General features: G+C 30.3%; 2 protein-coding genes across 2 annotated transcripts in view; one reads left to right on the top strand and one right to left on the bottom strand.

Moving 5' to 3' along the window:
• Nucleotides 1-17,832, top strand: part of LOC145293196 (uncharacterized) — a 421,398-nt gene that overhangs the window by 191,219 nt on the left and 212,347 nt on the right. The window lies entirely within an intron of this gene.
• Nucleotides 1-17,832, bottom strand: part of LOC145293197 (uncharacterized) — a 67,852-nt gene that overhangs the window by 10,707 nt on the left and 39,313 nt on the right. The window contains exons 2-3 of the mRNA XM_080139697.1: nt 16,734-16,854; nt 5,102-5,241 (exon numbers count right to left, since the gene is read on the bottom strand). Of these exons, the coding sequence (XP_079995823.1) occupies nt 5,102-5,241; nt 16,734-16,854 (261 nt within the window). The remainder of the gene's footprint in view (nt 1-5,101; nt 5,242-16,733; nt 16,855-17,832) is intronic.

Below are 17,832 nucleotides of genomic sequence, written 5' to 3'. Positions count from 1 at the left end.
AACACTCTACTTGAGCAATGTGGAGTAATCGCAACTAGTATATATATCGAACTTTGTATAGAATGAAATAGATTGTACTCTTGTGAAAGTGCTTGTGTTTATTAGATAATATATAATTACTGTTTCCATTTACGGTGCCGTTTTCATGCTACTTAAAATTTTCAAATGATAGTTGTTCCAGTAAATATTACAGCTTGAGAATAGTTGTAACAAGAACCATAGCAGATAAGCATAATCCTGATTTCTTTTTAAAAATCCATTTTAAATTGTATTTAATTTCTTGGTTTTCATAAATGTAAGCTTTATTTCCATATTGAACAATTTTATTGTATTGTTGCTAATTTTAGTTTTATTAGCATATCGCATTACTATAGTTCTATCAAATGCTATTCACACTTGCGTGTTTGCATCATGCATTTGTTTTCAAATGAATACACATCTTGAATTCCAAAAAAGTATTTTCGTAATCTCTTTATATTAATGTTGATTATGGCATAAGGTTACACTAACAAATTACTTTTCAAAAAACTTTACAGCATATATATATATATATATATATGTTTTGGGGAAAAGTATGCTTTTTCGATTATTTTTCACTGTTTACACCAATCCTTTTTTAAATTAGAAGCACTGTTTAAATATAACAGAGCGTATATAAATGAACAACAATTTGCTATATTCCAAAGTTATATTTCCATCTAGTACGTGAATTGATCGTTGCTACTTAACATAAAGCATTACTCTTTATAAAAAGAAATTGAACTCTCTGTAGTGTGAATGTAAGCAAAAATATAAACACCAATTTCTATTATTTTATCAGGAACTTTGCAGAAAATCGAAAAATATTAAATTTAGTTAAATATTGAGAAAATAAGTATTATGCATGTGATGTAGAGCTTCCTTAAATGGTACTTTTTTTTTTACCCCAAGTTGAGTCATATACCTTAAAACTGACTTATCACCTGCTTTTGGTTTGGATCAAAGTGTTGTATTTAAGTCTTCAGTCTGTGAGGAATAAATCTTTCTAGACTGAAGCAATTATTTTTTTGACTCAACCCAGAGTCACCCCACACCATCTTTTTTTTTTTTTTTCTTTTTTTAAGGGTGTTGGATTTTCCCCACATTAAAAAAAAAAAATGATCTTATGTCTATCTCTGCCCTCATCGGAAAGCAAATAAATAGGGACTCATCATCTCTCAAATAGTGAGTTGGAGTGGAATTTTTTTTAAGTCAGGAATCTTTTTCCAAGAGTAAGGACGATTTTTTAACTCAAAAACTAAAACATTGAAGAGCTACAAAGATGGGAGTGGTAACATTAAAACGAGTGACCATTTGTGCTCCAAAATTTATTTTTCTACATAGTCCCTATCATTCTTTGTTGCCAGCAGCACTGAATAACTGTATGTGCATCCAGAGTACACTGAAGTCATTCCAAAAGTAAAACCTTTTTTTTTTTTTTTAAACAGTCAGAGCTATGAAGTAAAAAAAATAGTGCCATTAAAATGAGCAACTTCTGTGCCCCCAAATTTATTTTTTTTCTACATAGTCACCACTATTCTCAATACACTTTTGCTAGGAATTCAGTAACTTATCTCTGCCTCTAACGCATATCCATGACAGAAGTTGCTTTCTTAGTCTCATACCATCAGTATCTGCAACAGATAAATGATACTTTCAGAATATAGAAGTTCAGTCATCACAACAATGCAATTTGCAATCCCCTCTGATCGATTCAGGCAGAATAAAAAATAAGACGCATGACTCTTAATGTTTCTTGTTCCTTATAGTTCAAATTATTGCCTTATAATATCACTTCATATAATTAGGAAGATTTTTGTTAGAAATATGAAGTGCATAGTGGCATATCAAACATTCAGGATCAATAAAAATTGTGCTGAAGTGGGGGGGGGGGGTTTGTTGTTTTTTTTGGAGGGGTGGGGGCAATGGCCATTGGAATAAATATTAAGAAGTAAAGAAAAAAAATTGTCAAAAAAGTATTCTACTTGGGACCAGTGATACATATCCTTCTTGAATTTATTTAGCAATCCTCGTCCAAGATGAGGGTTTCTTATTTAGATTACAATTTTATTTTTTTGATATGAAATGCTTTTTCCATTTTGAATGTAATTTTAAACCTGATCAAGCAAATAAAACAAAATAATCTTAAATCTTCCAAACTTTCTTTTCTTACTTACTATTGACTCAGTCCACACCCACCAAAGATTTCTAGCACATGTCAAAAAAGAAAGAAGTGTTGGAATGTAATTCATTTGTAATCCCATACAGTAAAACACTTTTAAAAATGCTTCCACAAAGATGGTTGTGTATAGCCGTATAATTTATCAAGGGAATAAAATAGAAAAGGGACTGTATACCCACACCCAAAATATCTTTTTCCCTTATTTGAATCGTTGGTTAATGTGTGTCTGTGTATAACGTATACATGCAAAGATATGAGCTTAGATAAATGTGTAAATAACGTGTATTATATATATATATATATATATATATATATATATATATATATATATATATATATATATACAGTCATTCACAAACAGTACTGTTTTGCTGTGGCTCATCAGTGCAACTAGATTAGAACCCATCCCAGCCAAGGATTGAACTTAAAACCATCTAGTCAATAGTTGGCAGTTCTAATCTCAGACCCATGAGATCAATGCTCATGAACAACCTCATCAAATGTTCATTTATATAAACAATTGCCCACCACTTTTACAGTGCTCAACTTGCTTGTTTATTTACAAGCAAACAGCTTTGCATTAATGCTAATTGAGCAATGGGTGAAATCATTTTATGACAGTGCTCTACTCAAGGAGGGGGGCTTAAAATATATTTGCATGATATATCATGTAAAGAATAATTAAAACAAACATTAGTATGTTTGTACAGTCAAAGATACTGAATATTTTTTATTGCTTTTCAGCATGGCTATAATTTTTTTTAATTGACTTGGAGAAACCCAGTTGCATTGATTTAAAAACAATATTCATTGTTAACTGCTGCTGATGGTTATTATGATATCGCTTGATGAACAGACAAATACACTTTCTAACATATTTTACCACCACAAATTACACATTTAAATGGAGAATTTACTCTACTTAGGTAAAAACATTTTATAAACATTGAACTAAAAAAATTCTTTTTATTTAAAAAAAAAAAAGAAAAAAAGTGGGTCCCCATCTCACAATTTTTATAACCAAATGCATTTGGAAAAAATTGATGTTTATATTACAATACGAATACTTGAGTCAGATGCTGCTGATTCCTGACTTTGCTTAAATATATACTGAATTATCATGTAGGGAAAAAGTTCTTTATAAATATGGATGTTAAAACAACCATACAATGCATATTTATTGTACTAGAAATTATGCACATAACCTATAATATGTTGTTTTTCTTTTTAATATTATTTATAAAGTGTAGGCTATTTCATTTAATGTAATATATACCTAGGGTAGGCACTGTTTAACTCTAGTAACAATCCTAAAACTTCAATCCCTTCAATTAGCCTGATTGGGAATAAAACACTTCTGTATCGCTTACTTGCTATATATATGTGTGTGTGTACATAATATATGTAAACACACTAGCTGGCCGCCTAGCATTGCCCAGTCATGCAATACACTTAAACATGATAATTTATGCAGATTGTATATGTATTATTATAGAATCAATTCTCTATTGATTATTATATATTACAAGGAGTAATTTGCCTGGTGGACTAATTCGCAAAAAAGTTTAAAAAATAATGATATCGTTTATCCAATTTCGTCTGTGTTGTTTCAGCTGATATTTGAGCTTAACGATCTTAAACATAGTCTTTCTTCTCTTATAGATAAAAAAAAAGAACAATTTTACAAGGGAATATTTTATGTTACACTGGTAATGTAAAATATTCCCCTGTGAAAATTGTTCTTGTTTTTTTTTTTATCTATAAGAGGAGAAAGACTGCATTTAAGATTGGATTTTTTCGATTTTCGATACTTATCAGGTGAATTTCTGTACAAAACATCTAAGAACACTGCCAGATATATAAATTAGCTTTATGTGTAATTTGCAAAAGATAGGCTCAGCCGTTTTGGAACCTATGAGGAAAGAGCTCTCACAAACACACAAAGTAACTTTTATATAATAGTTGTGATATATATATATGAGTGATGAATTTGAATTGATGACTATGCATCAGAACAAATGATACAGGATGTTAAAAAACATCAGACATTTGCCAAAGATAATAAAGAAGATATGAAAAACAAAAAAGCAAACAAAAAAATTGAGTATAGAAAACAGAAAAAAAATGAAAGAAAAAAATGTTTTATGGAAATAATGGTGGTGTGGGAGGTATAATTTCCATTCGTTTATTTATTGGTTAGTTTTTTACTTACTAACTTTAGTGTGACAGAACAGAGATGTATATCATTGAATTATTCTGACTACAATTCTGCCCTTGGATGTTATTTTCACAACATTTCGACCAATGTAACTTCTGGCCTTCATGTGCGTCTTATCAAACTCTGGAATCATTTTACTGAACTCTGGAATCTGCACGGAATTTCAAATGGAACTTTGTTTACTAATTGTCTCATAAAGTAAGGTTGTATATCTGAGATATCAATGATTTGAATTTTGATTCTATTCCCGTGCATAATTTTTTTTTTATTCAATTTTTATTTAAAATAAATTAATATCTATGTTTATGAAAGTGTGTGTGTGCTATGTAAATAAAATTTTTGAATAAATATGAACCAAGCGATTTGGGATGCCATTTTGCATTTTACAAATGCCATAAGCCTAACTAATTTCATTGGATAATTATCTTTGTTGATATCTGAAAATAAACAATGAATATCTGAAAAATTATGTTGCTGAAAAAAATTTCTGTCCACGTATCGTATCTAAGTGATGCAAACAATTTGAATTTGGTTTTTGAAAACCATGGGCAGAAAATTTCCATAATTGATTGGCTATGCCAAATAAAATATTGATTTTGTACAATGTAAGTTATCTATGATACAAATGTACTCATTGAAAAGCTAAATTGTTTTCTTTATTTGGAAAAATCAATTATACTTACCAACTTGCTCACAATTGTAAGGGTCTTTTGTATAATGTTTGACAATATCTGTGTAAAATATGCTGCTGTCATTTGATCCTCCAGTTTTTATGCATATATGTAACCTCTTTGTAATGCACAAAGATGCTTTTGTAAAATTTCTGCAAAACAAAAAAAAAACGGTAAATTGAATTATCTATTTCCTTGAAGGAATGCTTCAAATGTGTATACATATTAAGAAAATTTTCAACCTATTCAATTATTTAGAAAAGATAAAATTTACAAAAAGTGAATTAATTTTAGTTATACATGTGAGCATATCTTTTATGTTTCAATAAATATAAGTTCTTTTTAACTTTACACAAAAATTGGGTTTTTAGTTGAATATATTACCAGATCTTCAAATATCGTAATTTGATAAATATTCTGAATTTGTTTCAAGACTTTTTAAAAACAAATTTGAAATATCAACTCTGATTAAATTATTTAAATCTGGAAAAGATGAGTTTGCAAAGCTAGTTATAAAAAAAAATCAAACTTTAAATTAGTCTCTTTCCACTCACTATATATGCTCTCTCTTTTTTCTCTCAAATCTTCAGCTATAGATTAAATTGTATCATTTGTGGTGATATTTCATTCTGTTTATAATATAATTCTTTCCTTTGTTTTTTTAATTTCATTTGTTACTAAACAGAGAGAGAAAGTGATAAAGGAGACAGTGGTAGATATTGTATGAAATAAGAGGGTGAGAGCCAATCAAAAATAAAGTGAGAAATGATGATAGAAATTTAGTAAGAGATGCATTACTAGATGAATTGCAAAGTGCAATTAATTAGAACAATAAAAATGGAAATATTTCCAAATATAATTCCAAAATAGAAGAATATTTTAGTATATACATCATGCCTTAAATAAGTTTCCAAACTTTTTTGTACAGGTATTTAAAATTGTCATAAACTCTTGAGAATTTAGTATGTTATTGCTATACATCTTATGTGATGATTAATTTTTATGATTTCAGATTCAAATGAACAGCTACAGCAGGAATTGGAATGCACTCTACTAAAGCCAGATTGTTACAGTTGGTAAATTTCAAACAATCTGGACATGAGGACACTTTAGAAGAAAAATATGCAATAAAATTCTGTTTTAAACTTGGAAAGAATGCCACAGACACGTATGGAATGCTTCAGACTGCTTTTGGACCATCTTGCATGAATTGAGCATCAGTTTTTGAGTGGCATAAGAGATTTAAGGAAAGTAGGGAGTCTGTGAGGGATGATGAGAGGTGTGAGAGAAGTAAGGAAGTCAGAACACCAGAGTTGAATGGCCAAATAAAGAATTTCATGGATAAGGACTGTCGTGTGTCTATAGAGACAATAAGTGCACAGTTTGATGTCAGTGTGGGAACTGTACACACGCTTATTCGCAAGGAACTGAAGATGCAGAAGATTTGTGCAAAGTTTGTTCCAAGGGTGCTCCATCCTTGTCACAGACTTAGGCATCAAGACAGTTCCTCTCTCTCCCTGTTGTCCAGACCTCACTTCCTGTGACTTTTGGTTATTCCCTAAGCTAAAGGAAAACCTTAGAGGCTATCGTTATGAGACAACTGAGATGAAATAGGCTATGATGAGGCTTATTGACATACTCACACGAGAGGACTTCTATGGGGTTTTCCAGTTGTTTGAACGGTACAAGAAGTGCATTGCAGCTAGAGAAGGTTACTTCAAAGGGGGCTAGTGTTTCATGTGTGTACTATCAATAAAAGTGCCCATATGGAAAAAGTCTGGAAACTTATGGAAAGCATCTTGTATTTTATGCGATTTAAAATAGATAGGAAAAAGTTTTACAGAAATAAACATTGATTAATTCAGCTTTAGAAAAATATAAATATATACATATATATATATATATATATATATATATATATATATACACACACGTACACATGTGCATCAGTCAATATCGTAAAAAGAAAAACAAACAAAATAACATTTATGTGTGATGTATCATCCTCTACTACTAGTGAGTTTTTGTGGCCCAGTGGTAAGGGTGTTGAACTTAACCATTGTGGTCTCAATTTCAAATCCCTGCTGATGTATCCTAAAAATGTGGATAAGCCAGTCTTTAAATGGTTCTAACATTAGTACTGCTCTATTAATACTATTATTAATCTCAACTGTTCTACTAAAATTTCTATTAAAAATATTCAAAAACCACACAGCTTTTGATACCATAACCCCTAATGATGATTCCCGAGTGAACTATAATTTGAAGATCCACAACTATGGTAAATTCATCAGCTAATTCAAGCCTGAAGTTAGAACACTTATCAAGCAACTTGAGAGGATCAGATGGAAAATATGCAGAATTGGTATTATCTAACCATATATGTTTGAATGAAGAAACCCTGCAAAATAATATATGATCGTATGCATATATAAGTTTTATAAAAACATTTGGCTACACATTGAGACATGTTTCAACCATAGCTTTTATAAGTTCAATCTTTTCAGGCTTAAAAATAAATCTGCATCTAACATTTTCATATGTAAGAGTGGAGCTAAGTTTTAATAACATTTGTACAAATAAAACTTATCTGTATACATTTAAAGGTAAGTTTTTTTTTTATCGCTCTGGCACTAATATTAAAAGTCTACTTTTTCTATTTAAAAATGATTAAAACGAACTTAGTATATTCAGTCATGGATATGCAGATGACTATATGAAGGTTAACTAATTTACATATTCCTTATAAAAACGAGTGTTAATTCATTCCTTATTCATTTTTTATGGTTTATGATATGATTGGTTCAATTTTACTACTACGCTGAATTCTATTTATCCAAAGTTTCTACATTCTTGCATAGAATTGAAAATAAAAACATTCTAGAATGCAGAAATACTTTTTTGATGTGTGTGTGAGTGCAAAAAGTCTCTACCAAACTCCTCCCTGAATATTTCATCTACAGAGTTGAAATTTATTATAAAGAGTATTTGGGTCTGTAGCACAGTTTTGGTTTGGTTTTTAATCTGCAAAAACTATTGCTAAGAGGTCAAAATTGAAAATAAAACAGTTCACCTTGGCAGGGCTATTCAACTAAATCTGTTTACATGCACAAATCTACATTCATAGGTTAAACAACGTTATTTTTTAACTATTTATGTGTATGGGCGTGCCTCAAAGGCTTAGGAATCGGGCTGGGGAGTTGAATGTTTTGGTTTCAATTCTAGCTAACAGTACTCAAGTATTTACTGTTCATTGGGTACAATATAAGAATCGATAGAGAATTGGCTCTAAAAATAAATACAAAATCTCCATAAATTAAAATATCATATTTAAACTTGTTTTACGACCAGCAGCCTGCTAGTATACAGGGTGACCCAAAAAAAACAGGACATTCAATTGTTTTTCTGAGCATTTTACAGTCAACAGAGAAAAAAAGGCCAAAGACCCTAGTGTTTTGATGTAATGTTTTAAATATAATAAACTAGTTATGACCAAAGTTTCATTTCATTCGAACAAAACACTAAGAAATGGGAGGGGCCTAATTAGAGTTGGGGCCCGTTTTTTTTTTTTTTCGGGTCACGCTGTATAGTCTTATTTATTATTGAACACTGGGATATAAACAGTAGATATTTCAAAGATTTTAACGCATGGATACAAATATTACTTGTATATTCCTCTGTGTATATATATATATATATATATATATATATATATATATATATATATATACTAGCAAAAGTACCCGTCGTTGACTGGGTTCAAAAACAGCCTACAGAAAATGGACTCTGATTTATGAAAGTATGGTAGGTTATGAAAAGGAAGGGTTGTAAAGAGATAGCTTCGAATTTGGGGGTATCAAAACCAAAGCAAAATATGATGAAAGTAAAAAAAATAGATAAACCCCATAATTTATTAAACCATACCTGTTCACACAAACAGTTATCACAATATTCTGTGGATCTATATTAAAAACCTTGTTAAACTTTGTGACATATTTCCATTCTTTGGAGGTCAGACGCGAACGAACACCCCATAATTTTATTGTACCATATTTCTTCAAACTGAAACATAATTATCAAAGTATAGTTACGCAGATAGATATGGAAAGTCTTTATTAAAGTTTGTGCCTATTTCCATTCTATGGAGGCCAGTTGCAAACACAGACCCCACAATTTTATTATACCATCTCTATTTAAGTTAAAACATACTTATCAAAGTACATCTATATCAAAAACACTTGTAAACGTTTTTTTTTTTTTTTTTAATTTTTAAATTTTTTTATTTCGATACTTTGTGGACCAGGCGCATACACGAACCCCACAATTTTAATGAATCATCATTATGCCAGATCAAACATACCCATTCCTGTGTCTCGATACATCTTCTCTCATTATATGTGATCAGTTTTCTATAATAGTCAACCATATAGGAGCCTATTCGTGACCAGACACACACACAGACGTTCAGCTTTATATTATAGATTTATACCTATTCTGTGTTGCCTACAAGTCATTGTATTAGTATTTAAATTTCTCTTCGAAAATATTCATATATATTTAGCATAAATTATGCTCAATCATATTCCTACAGGCTACCTCTGAAATTACAGATCCCTCCTTTACTCTGGTGGGAGATGAAAGTATTTACAAAAATGTATGCAGGTGTATTTATGAAACAAGAATATTTTCTATATCTTTACCACATTATACCCACATAAAACAGGATTTTTTAAAAAATTCTGCCAATGCGTAAGTGAATCCTCTTGCGATATAAATGGCATCTAGAACATTGTATTTTACGACACATAGAAACGCTTCCATTGGCATGCTGGCGCCAAATAAATTTGCGCAATACAAGGAGATGACAGCCATTTTAATCTAATATTAATAGATTAAAAAAATGTCAGACATTTTCATAATTATTCACAATTCAAAAATGTCTTTTTAAACTTTTGATCAGAAAATGCTGTGTTATGGTTGATTTGTGCTTTTAAGCTAAAAAAAAAAAAAAAATAAAATAAACATATCCATGATCATCTAGTTCAAAATCATGCATTATTTTTTCTAAAAATAATTTCTTTGGTTGCATAATTTTTTATGTATTTTTAGTTCTAGTTTTGACTGTAAAAAGAACACAAATCTAATCGCCTTAAAGAGGGAAAAGAGTATCAGTCATTTGATTAACTTGACAAAAACTTAATTTATTTCAGTTTTTAGAAATCTAAATTCCCTTTCATTAATTCATTTTTTCTTTTACCTATATTTATTAAATTTTAACCTATTTTACATAAATAAAATAGCATCCACATATACAGGTTTTGTCTCTTAAAACTAATCAGTGTGACTAGACATAGCAAGCACATCAACCCTGAAATTTGAACCCATGAACATAAGTTACTGCTTATCATGATATTCCAACTATACAATTTGAGCTAAAACACTTGCTATTATCAATGGAATCTATAAAAGTGAAAGTGTCTTTCTGTGTACATTTCCCTACACAATAACTCTGTAAATTTTCAATCTACAGACTCGAAATTTGATATACAGGATAGTGAGATTTGGGAAATCTTTGTAATCCGTTTTCGGTCAGAAATTTGGCTATTAAGGGGTCAAAGTTCAATGATTTGACTTTTGTGAACTCTACCAAATTCCTCTGCCAATTTTTGGTCTAAACAATTGAAATTTTAGATATAGGTTCCTTGGACATGGATGTAACTTAATAACTTGATTTGAGCCCAAAACAATAAATCTTAAAGGGTCATAATAGAGGTCAAATTTTTAAAAAATGTATACATGTTTATTTAGTTATTTCCTAATTTTTATCTTTTTAAAAAATTTGACCTCTGCAGTCTACCAAATTACTCAGGCAATTTCTCGTCTAAACATTTGAAATTTTACATAAAGGGTATTCAGGGATAGGGCAAGCTTTTTAATCGGTTTGGGTCAAAGATTTGAGCTACCAATATATAAATGTATGTTTGCATGTCTGCCTAAAACTTTCGACAGAGGCGACGGATTTTCACAAGATCAGTATCATTTTGAAGCTCGACCCTTCAGACAACAAATACCAAAAAATTGGCTAAAAACATTAATTTCTTCACCCTCAATTGGGCAATTTTCTACAGGAAGGGGTCGCTTTTTTCACCGATATTTTCAAAAGTCATCCCCTCTTTTCGATTGTCTAGCCTTAATTTAAACCTACGTCACTTCCGGTTTGGCGGTGTCATAACAGCAAAGATGTCACGTTTTTTTCCCCATTCGGGATACGGGTTCAAGCCTGCCTTCTTACTACCACTTTGTTTTGCTCAACGCACACCTCCAGACACCCGGGCAACGCCGGACACCCATGCTAGTAAATATATACGTTGCTGTTAAATGATTTTTTTACAATTCATTTTATAGAAGAATATTGCTTAATGCTTAAATGCAAACCATGATTACCTCCAATATATATATACACACACACACACTACTAAAATATATACCAGTAAATCTTAATACACACCCTGTATATTGTAATAGATTTTGTAGTGAGTTAATAATACCAATTTCTCCTGGCCTACTATTTTCTCTTTCCCTTTCTCTGCCTAAAACTCTTTAATTGCTGACCTTTTATTTTTAACATCATCACATAATTGTTTTTTTTTTTGTTTGTTTTTTGTGTTTGTTAGTTTGTTTGTTTTTTTTTCGGGGGGGGGGATTGTTAGTTTTTTGTTTTTTTTCTTTGTCTCTTTCAGGTTGCTTTAACATATCTTTGCTGTTAACTGCTAAGTTCAACCTTCAAAATGCAGCGAATGTAATCTGAGCTTTTTATCCCATTTAGTCTGTGTTCCCTAAGTATCATTCAAAGACATGCACAGAAACATTTAGGCAGCAGAGGAAAGATAAATATTAGTGAAGAAATTTTATGGGAAAAGATGTTTTTAAACAGAAAGAAAAGAGATGGGGGGGGTAATTTTTGTTCCCCTTTTTTGTATCCCAATGTTTGTGTGTGTATGATCAACAAATAGCTGTTTCTTTGTAACTCTTCAGTGTGGCTAGACATGGCAAATATATTCACATTGAGATTCAAAACCCAAACGCCAGGCCATGTCTATGATATGCATTGTCAGGTGTCTTATTTTCTGTGTCAGGAAATTATAGTGCTGTATGTATTCTCTTAGTTAGCATTTTATTTATTTATTTTTATTTTTCAGAGAAATCGTTCATTATTATTGCTGTACGCTCGGTGGAAACCATTATTTTATCTACTATAGCGCTCACTCCACAAGTAGAGAACATAATTTTATGATTTATTATAGGATTTTAAATAAATGTTGCTCTGAAATGGCTGTAAACAAACATAATATCTTATTGTATGCTTTTTATTTCAAACATGTTTTGAATTGTCAAAATGTATACATGTTTATTTAGTTATTTCCTAATTTTTATTATCTTATAAATTATTATACCTATAGCAACTCAACAGATTTACAATTGTATACAGAAAAACTAGATAATGAAAATATTATCCAGGCAGATTACTCTAAAATACAGGGTTTTTTTTCTCCAGAATCCTTAGTTTATAAAGTGACCTTATTTGTAAAATGGTCTCTACCAAACTGTCAATTTTTGTTCTACAGACTTGAAACTTGTTATATGGGATATCCAGACCTGTGGAACAAATTAGAGTTGGTTTTTAGTTAGAGAAAAATAGCTGCTAAGAATTCAAAATTGAAACTTAACAGGCATAAGTTAATGTGTATCCTTTACATATTTGCAAATATACATTTATGCGTTTATCTGTTAATTTGTAAAATTTTGATATACATGTGTCCTTAGGTCAGATTGTAACATATACTGCAGGTGAGCTAAATGAGTTTGTTTCGATTCTAGCTGATGGCACCCAATTCATTTTTTTTTTTTTTTAATTTTTGAAATCACAGCTGTACATTGGGTACAATATAATAATCAATAAAGAATTGGCTCTATAATAATAATAAATACGAAATACGAAAATATATTTAAGCTTATTTTGCGGGCAACCTACTAGTATATATATGATGTCCATAAACCTGTTCTAGTAAACCGTCTACATGAAAATAACTGATTGTGATTGGGAAAAGTTGACAAAATGAAAGGATAGCAAGAATGAATAGAAATTATTTAAAACTAAAAACAATTTTTTATCGTTTGAACAGTTGGTGCTTAATCGATTGTAGTCCGAAGATTTAAAATTTTTCCCTTTTTAATTCATCAATCTGATTATGTGCTGTTCAATATAATCTGATTATGTGCTGTTCAATCGATATAGGAATAAAAAAAACAACAAAACAGATTATATAACAAAACTTCAGAGGGTTGCGAAATGGCAAATATCAACACCAGTAGGATCATTTTACATTAAATATGCACCTAAAAATTGAACAAGTCGTTAAAAAAAAATATGATCTCAAAAGCTGGTGCTTGATCAGTAGTGTTTTTTTTTTCTGCTTAAAAAACCAGAATGAGGAGATCTTATGCATCAAATAGAAGAGAATGTAACTGGATATCAAATTAGTTTGGTTTTCTTTCATTTGTTTGCTTTTCAAAAAAGATATGAATTTGTTTCATAACTATTTACAAAGATCAGCTGTGTTTATCTTATGCTTAAAATAATAAATTTCACAATTTTTTTTTTTTTTATGTCTTTTTCTTTTTGCTTGTTCATAAAACTAGTTGGGTTTAGCAATACCGTGCTAACTGGAGGGGGGTATTATTGTGAGTTGGGTCCTCAAGTACTTTTTCATCACTATTATTCAAAGGAACCGTTTGAACCTTGTAAAAATGAAAACAACCAAAGTGAATGAAACCATCTTTTTGATGTCGTTTTTATTTACATGACTAGAAGATATGAAAATTAAATAAAATTTAAAAAAAAAACAAAAAAAAACGGGTACTTGTTCACTTTAGTCAGGACATTACAAAATGAAAATATCGAAAAAAAAAAAGGTTATATTGCATATATCCATTATGGAACGAAGTTCTCGAAAAAAGTTTCACTTAATTTCATCAAGTAGTTTTTTTTGTTTTTTTTTTTACAGTGAAAAAACAATTTATGATACCAAGCAAAAGGTTCGATTTTTTAGGAAGAAAAGCTAGAATTAAAAATGGGGAGGGAGTAACGGCACTTTACATGGAGTTATCTCCCCGTGGCGTGTTCAGCAAATTTCACAATGGCTGACTTCAAAGCACTCTCATAAGAACGTGTTTTTCCGCTGTAAAAAAATAAACTACTCGATCAAATTAAATGAAATTTTTTTCGGAGGACTTGAGTCCAAAACAGATACGTACAATATAACCTTTTTTTGAATATTTTCATTTTTTAAGGTCTTGACTAAACTGTACAAGTACCAAAAAACGCTTAACAAAATTTAGTTGTTCCTCTAAGAACATCCATATACTTCAAAGTGAAAAAAAAATCAACTAAAGTGAGATGGATGAAATTATGAGGTGTATGTTTGATATTGTTATTGAAAATTGTACCACAAACGAACCACACACTCAAATAAAAATGAAACACATATGTACGTACATACATTACTAATAGTTGCAAGCATATACACTTGGTACATACAAATGTTATAACATCCATACATGTATGAAATAGAAAACTAACAAACGACAATGTCCTTTTGAAGCTGTCTCCCACCTAATATCTATCGTCAGTTGGTCTGTTATATTGGCTTAGTTTGCGTTTCATGTTTATTTTTTTATATTTTACACAGAAATGGAGGTTATTAGGTTTTGATTGTATTTTTTGCGATTATACTATTCCAATTTGGTTGAGTGGATCAGAGATAGATAACAGCAAGCCTTTTGCTGAATGCAGAAGCCTTGTCTAATGTTAAAAATAGTTGTTGGTGATCAAGGTTGCAGGTCAGATTCAGCCTGCAGATTTTAGGTTGCCAACCCTTGTAATAGATGTTAATATTTGTGGCTTCCGGGCCTTGATAAGTGGTGATCACTGTGTAAAAAAAAAAAAGAAAAAAATTTCTCCTACATTTTGGCCGATGTGCCAACCAGATTTCTTATTCCCTTTAAAAACAAGGATTCCCAATTTTATTTTGCTTGTGAACCTCCTGAGAACTATTTTATCATCTGTGGATCCCATACATGCATATATTTTTCAAATAAATAAAATGTTACTAATAAATTCTTAACATCTGTACAGTGTGTTTATCAATATAAAAGTATATTTAGAGCAGATTAAAATGTTATAAATGAAATACAAAAGTATGAAAACTGATAAGAAATATTCTTTATTATATATTTATGATATAACTATTATACATATTATTTATAGTCATCAGATTTCAGTATACCTAGCAGCCTGGACATAAAAACCAGTAAGAATATTTGCCTACATGAGCTCAGAAATAGTGCCACATGAACTTAGCAGTGTGGCCATACAATACATATCCACCAAAGAAAGCTGCATTTATCTATATTGCATCTTCTTTATATATTTATAATTTCCCTTTGTAGTGACACTTTTTCTTTAGTAATATTTATAAATTTAAAAAAAATACATTTAAAAAAATCCCAAGAATTAATAATGACATTGTACCTGATATTGTTTAACTTTAATTTATAGTTATACACATTTTTATATGAACAGATTTTCATATGCACCCCTCGAAAATACATTTTTTTTTCTCTTTTTATGAACCCCCTTAAAGCTTCTGTGAATCTATGAAATACATATAAATCCCACTTGAAAATCTATTTTAAAGTTAAGCTTTTTTTATTTTGTTTTGTGTACATTAATGCTTCGGATGAATTAAAAATATCAGAATATACAAATAGTTAACAACATATTTAAATATGCCAAAACATCACTGTACTTAAAGTGTGGCAGGTACATAAAACGAAAAATAATAAATTAAAATATTCATATGGAATGTTCTGAAGAAACACAATGTAAATAATGTACACCGCTATAATTTATCTAATATACAAAAACTAAAGTTAATCAACATTTGTTTTCCTAAGATGTTCAAGCATACTGATGAGTCGTAATATTTATTTTTGTACAGTAACATTTCATGACCATATATTTTTTCTTTTGCATGTAATTAGTGAATCAGTGTATGAACATGAGTAATGTGCAACACTGTCAGTCAGCTGAGTTTACAAACTATGTCACTTGATTTTTCACTCCCTTTCTCTCTACTTTTATATTTGTAAGGGTCATATAATGTGAAACATGATTCATTGTCCAATCTCTCTCCCTCTATCTATCTATATATATAAATGTGTGTGTGTACGAGTTCCTTAACCATTAAGGTTTGTTTTAAGAATCCAGACTTGCTTTCAGTAGCAGATTAGAAGTGATTACCTCTAAAGACAATAATCTTGCAGATTTAGCTTGAGCTTTACAGTAAATTTAATCAACATATAATCTGTTCCACTCATTTAAACAATCAGGATAGAGAAGTATCATTGTCTCTCTCTTCCTGTTTGTCTGTCACACACTTGTTTTTCTTTTTGTCGCACTTTTGATGCCCTCCCCATGTCTATCCATCAAATTTTCTATGCGCTCTCGACATCCTTCTGTCTGTAATTAGTGTTTAAAACTGTCTTATTTTATTATCTTTGCTGTTTATTTGTATTTACTTACCCACAACTGTATTTGTATCCTAATCCAGGATTTTCTTGTGCTTTTAGCATTGCATTTAGCTCTTTCTGACATTGGTATTGAGCGTAGGAATAACACGAGTTTGCAAGACACAACGAAAATGCTGAAGAGAGAAAAAGAAACCATTAAAATGTGCAAAAAAAATTAAAAAAAACATGTAATATTTAACATGTATTAACAACTGAAAAGATGAACACATTTTGGTTGTTACTACATTTCAACAATTTCTAGTCACCACCTTCAAATGTGTTACACTTGCTGATATGAGTTTTAATTAAATTCCTTCTGGAATCTCTCTGGAATAGATTGTTCTGATCCTGCTTGCCATGCTTAAGAGGAGATAACTCATTAGTTAAATTGTAATGAACTAAAATGATTAAACCATGATTATCAATCAAGTAGTTTGAATAATTTAGATATCAACTTTTATCCAGTAAACAGTTGAGAAATAACCAAGATGAGGACATCAGGCTGATTAAAATAATATACCAACGCAGTTCATGTTCATATGTACGTTATCACTTTTTACCCAATCAGATGGTCCAATCAGCAAAAATATTGATTGATATGATCAATAAGATTTTAAAATCCCACATTTACTGATTTTAAAATGAATTATTTCAAAGTCTATTGACTAAAACTGCAATTGTCAAAAAATGACATTCGTTTTGTTGATTTGAAAAATATTTAGCTGACACCTTTTGTGAGGGATAAGGGGTAGATTGAGATTTCTGACAATTTGATTATCACTATCAATAATATTCCTCTTTTCATTGTATATTTTTGCCAGTATACAAAATGAAAGTATTGAGTTTGCTAATAACAAGATGATTGCGATGAATTATTTTTGACATATTACCCCCCCCCCTCCCGGGAGGCGATAATGCTCAAAAGAATATTCTCATCGCAACAGAACAGATACTACACCATATCCCTTTTCCAAAAAAGGTAATCCCTGGAAGGTTGGAATCATAATTAGAGAGCATACTACACTACACCCCCCTCCATGAATTGAACATTGAAATTTAGTACAATATATTGTAATAGTCAACTGAAATACAAATAAGATTAAAAAATATGT

This window comes from Euprymna scolopes, chromosome 14 (assembly GCF_053919585.1).
Source record: "Euprymna scolopes isolate OS-2025 chromosome 14, ASM5391958v1, whole genome shotgun sequence".
NCBI lineage: Eukaryota > Metazoa > Mollusca > Cephalopoda > Sepiida > Sepiolidae > Euprymna > Euprymna scolopes.
Note: the sequence above shows the minus strand (reverse complement) of the source record. Positions and strands in the feature narration are given on the sequence as shown.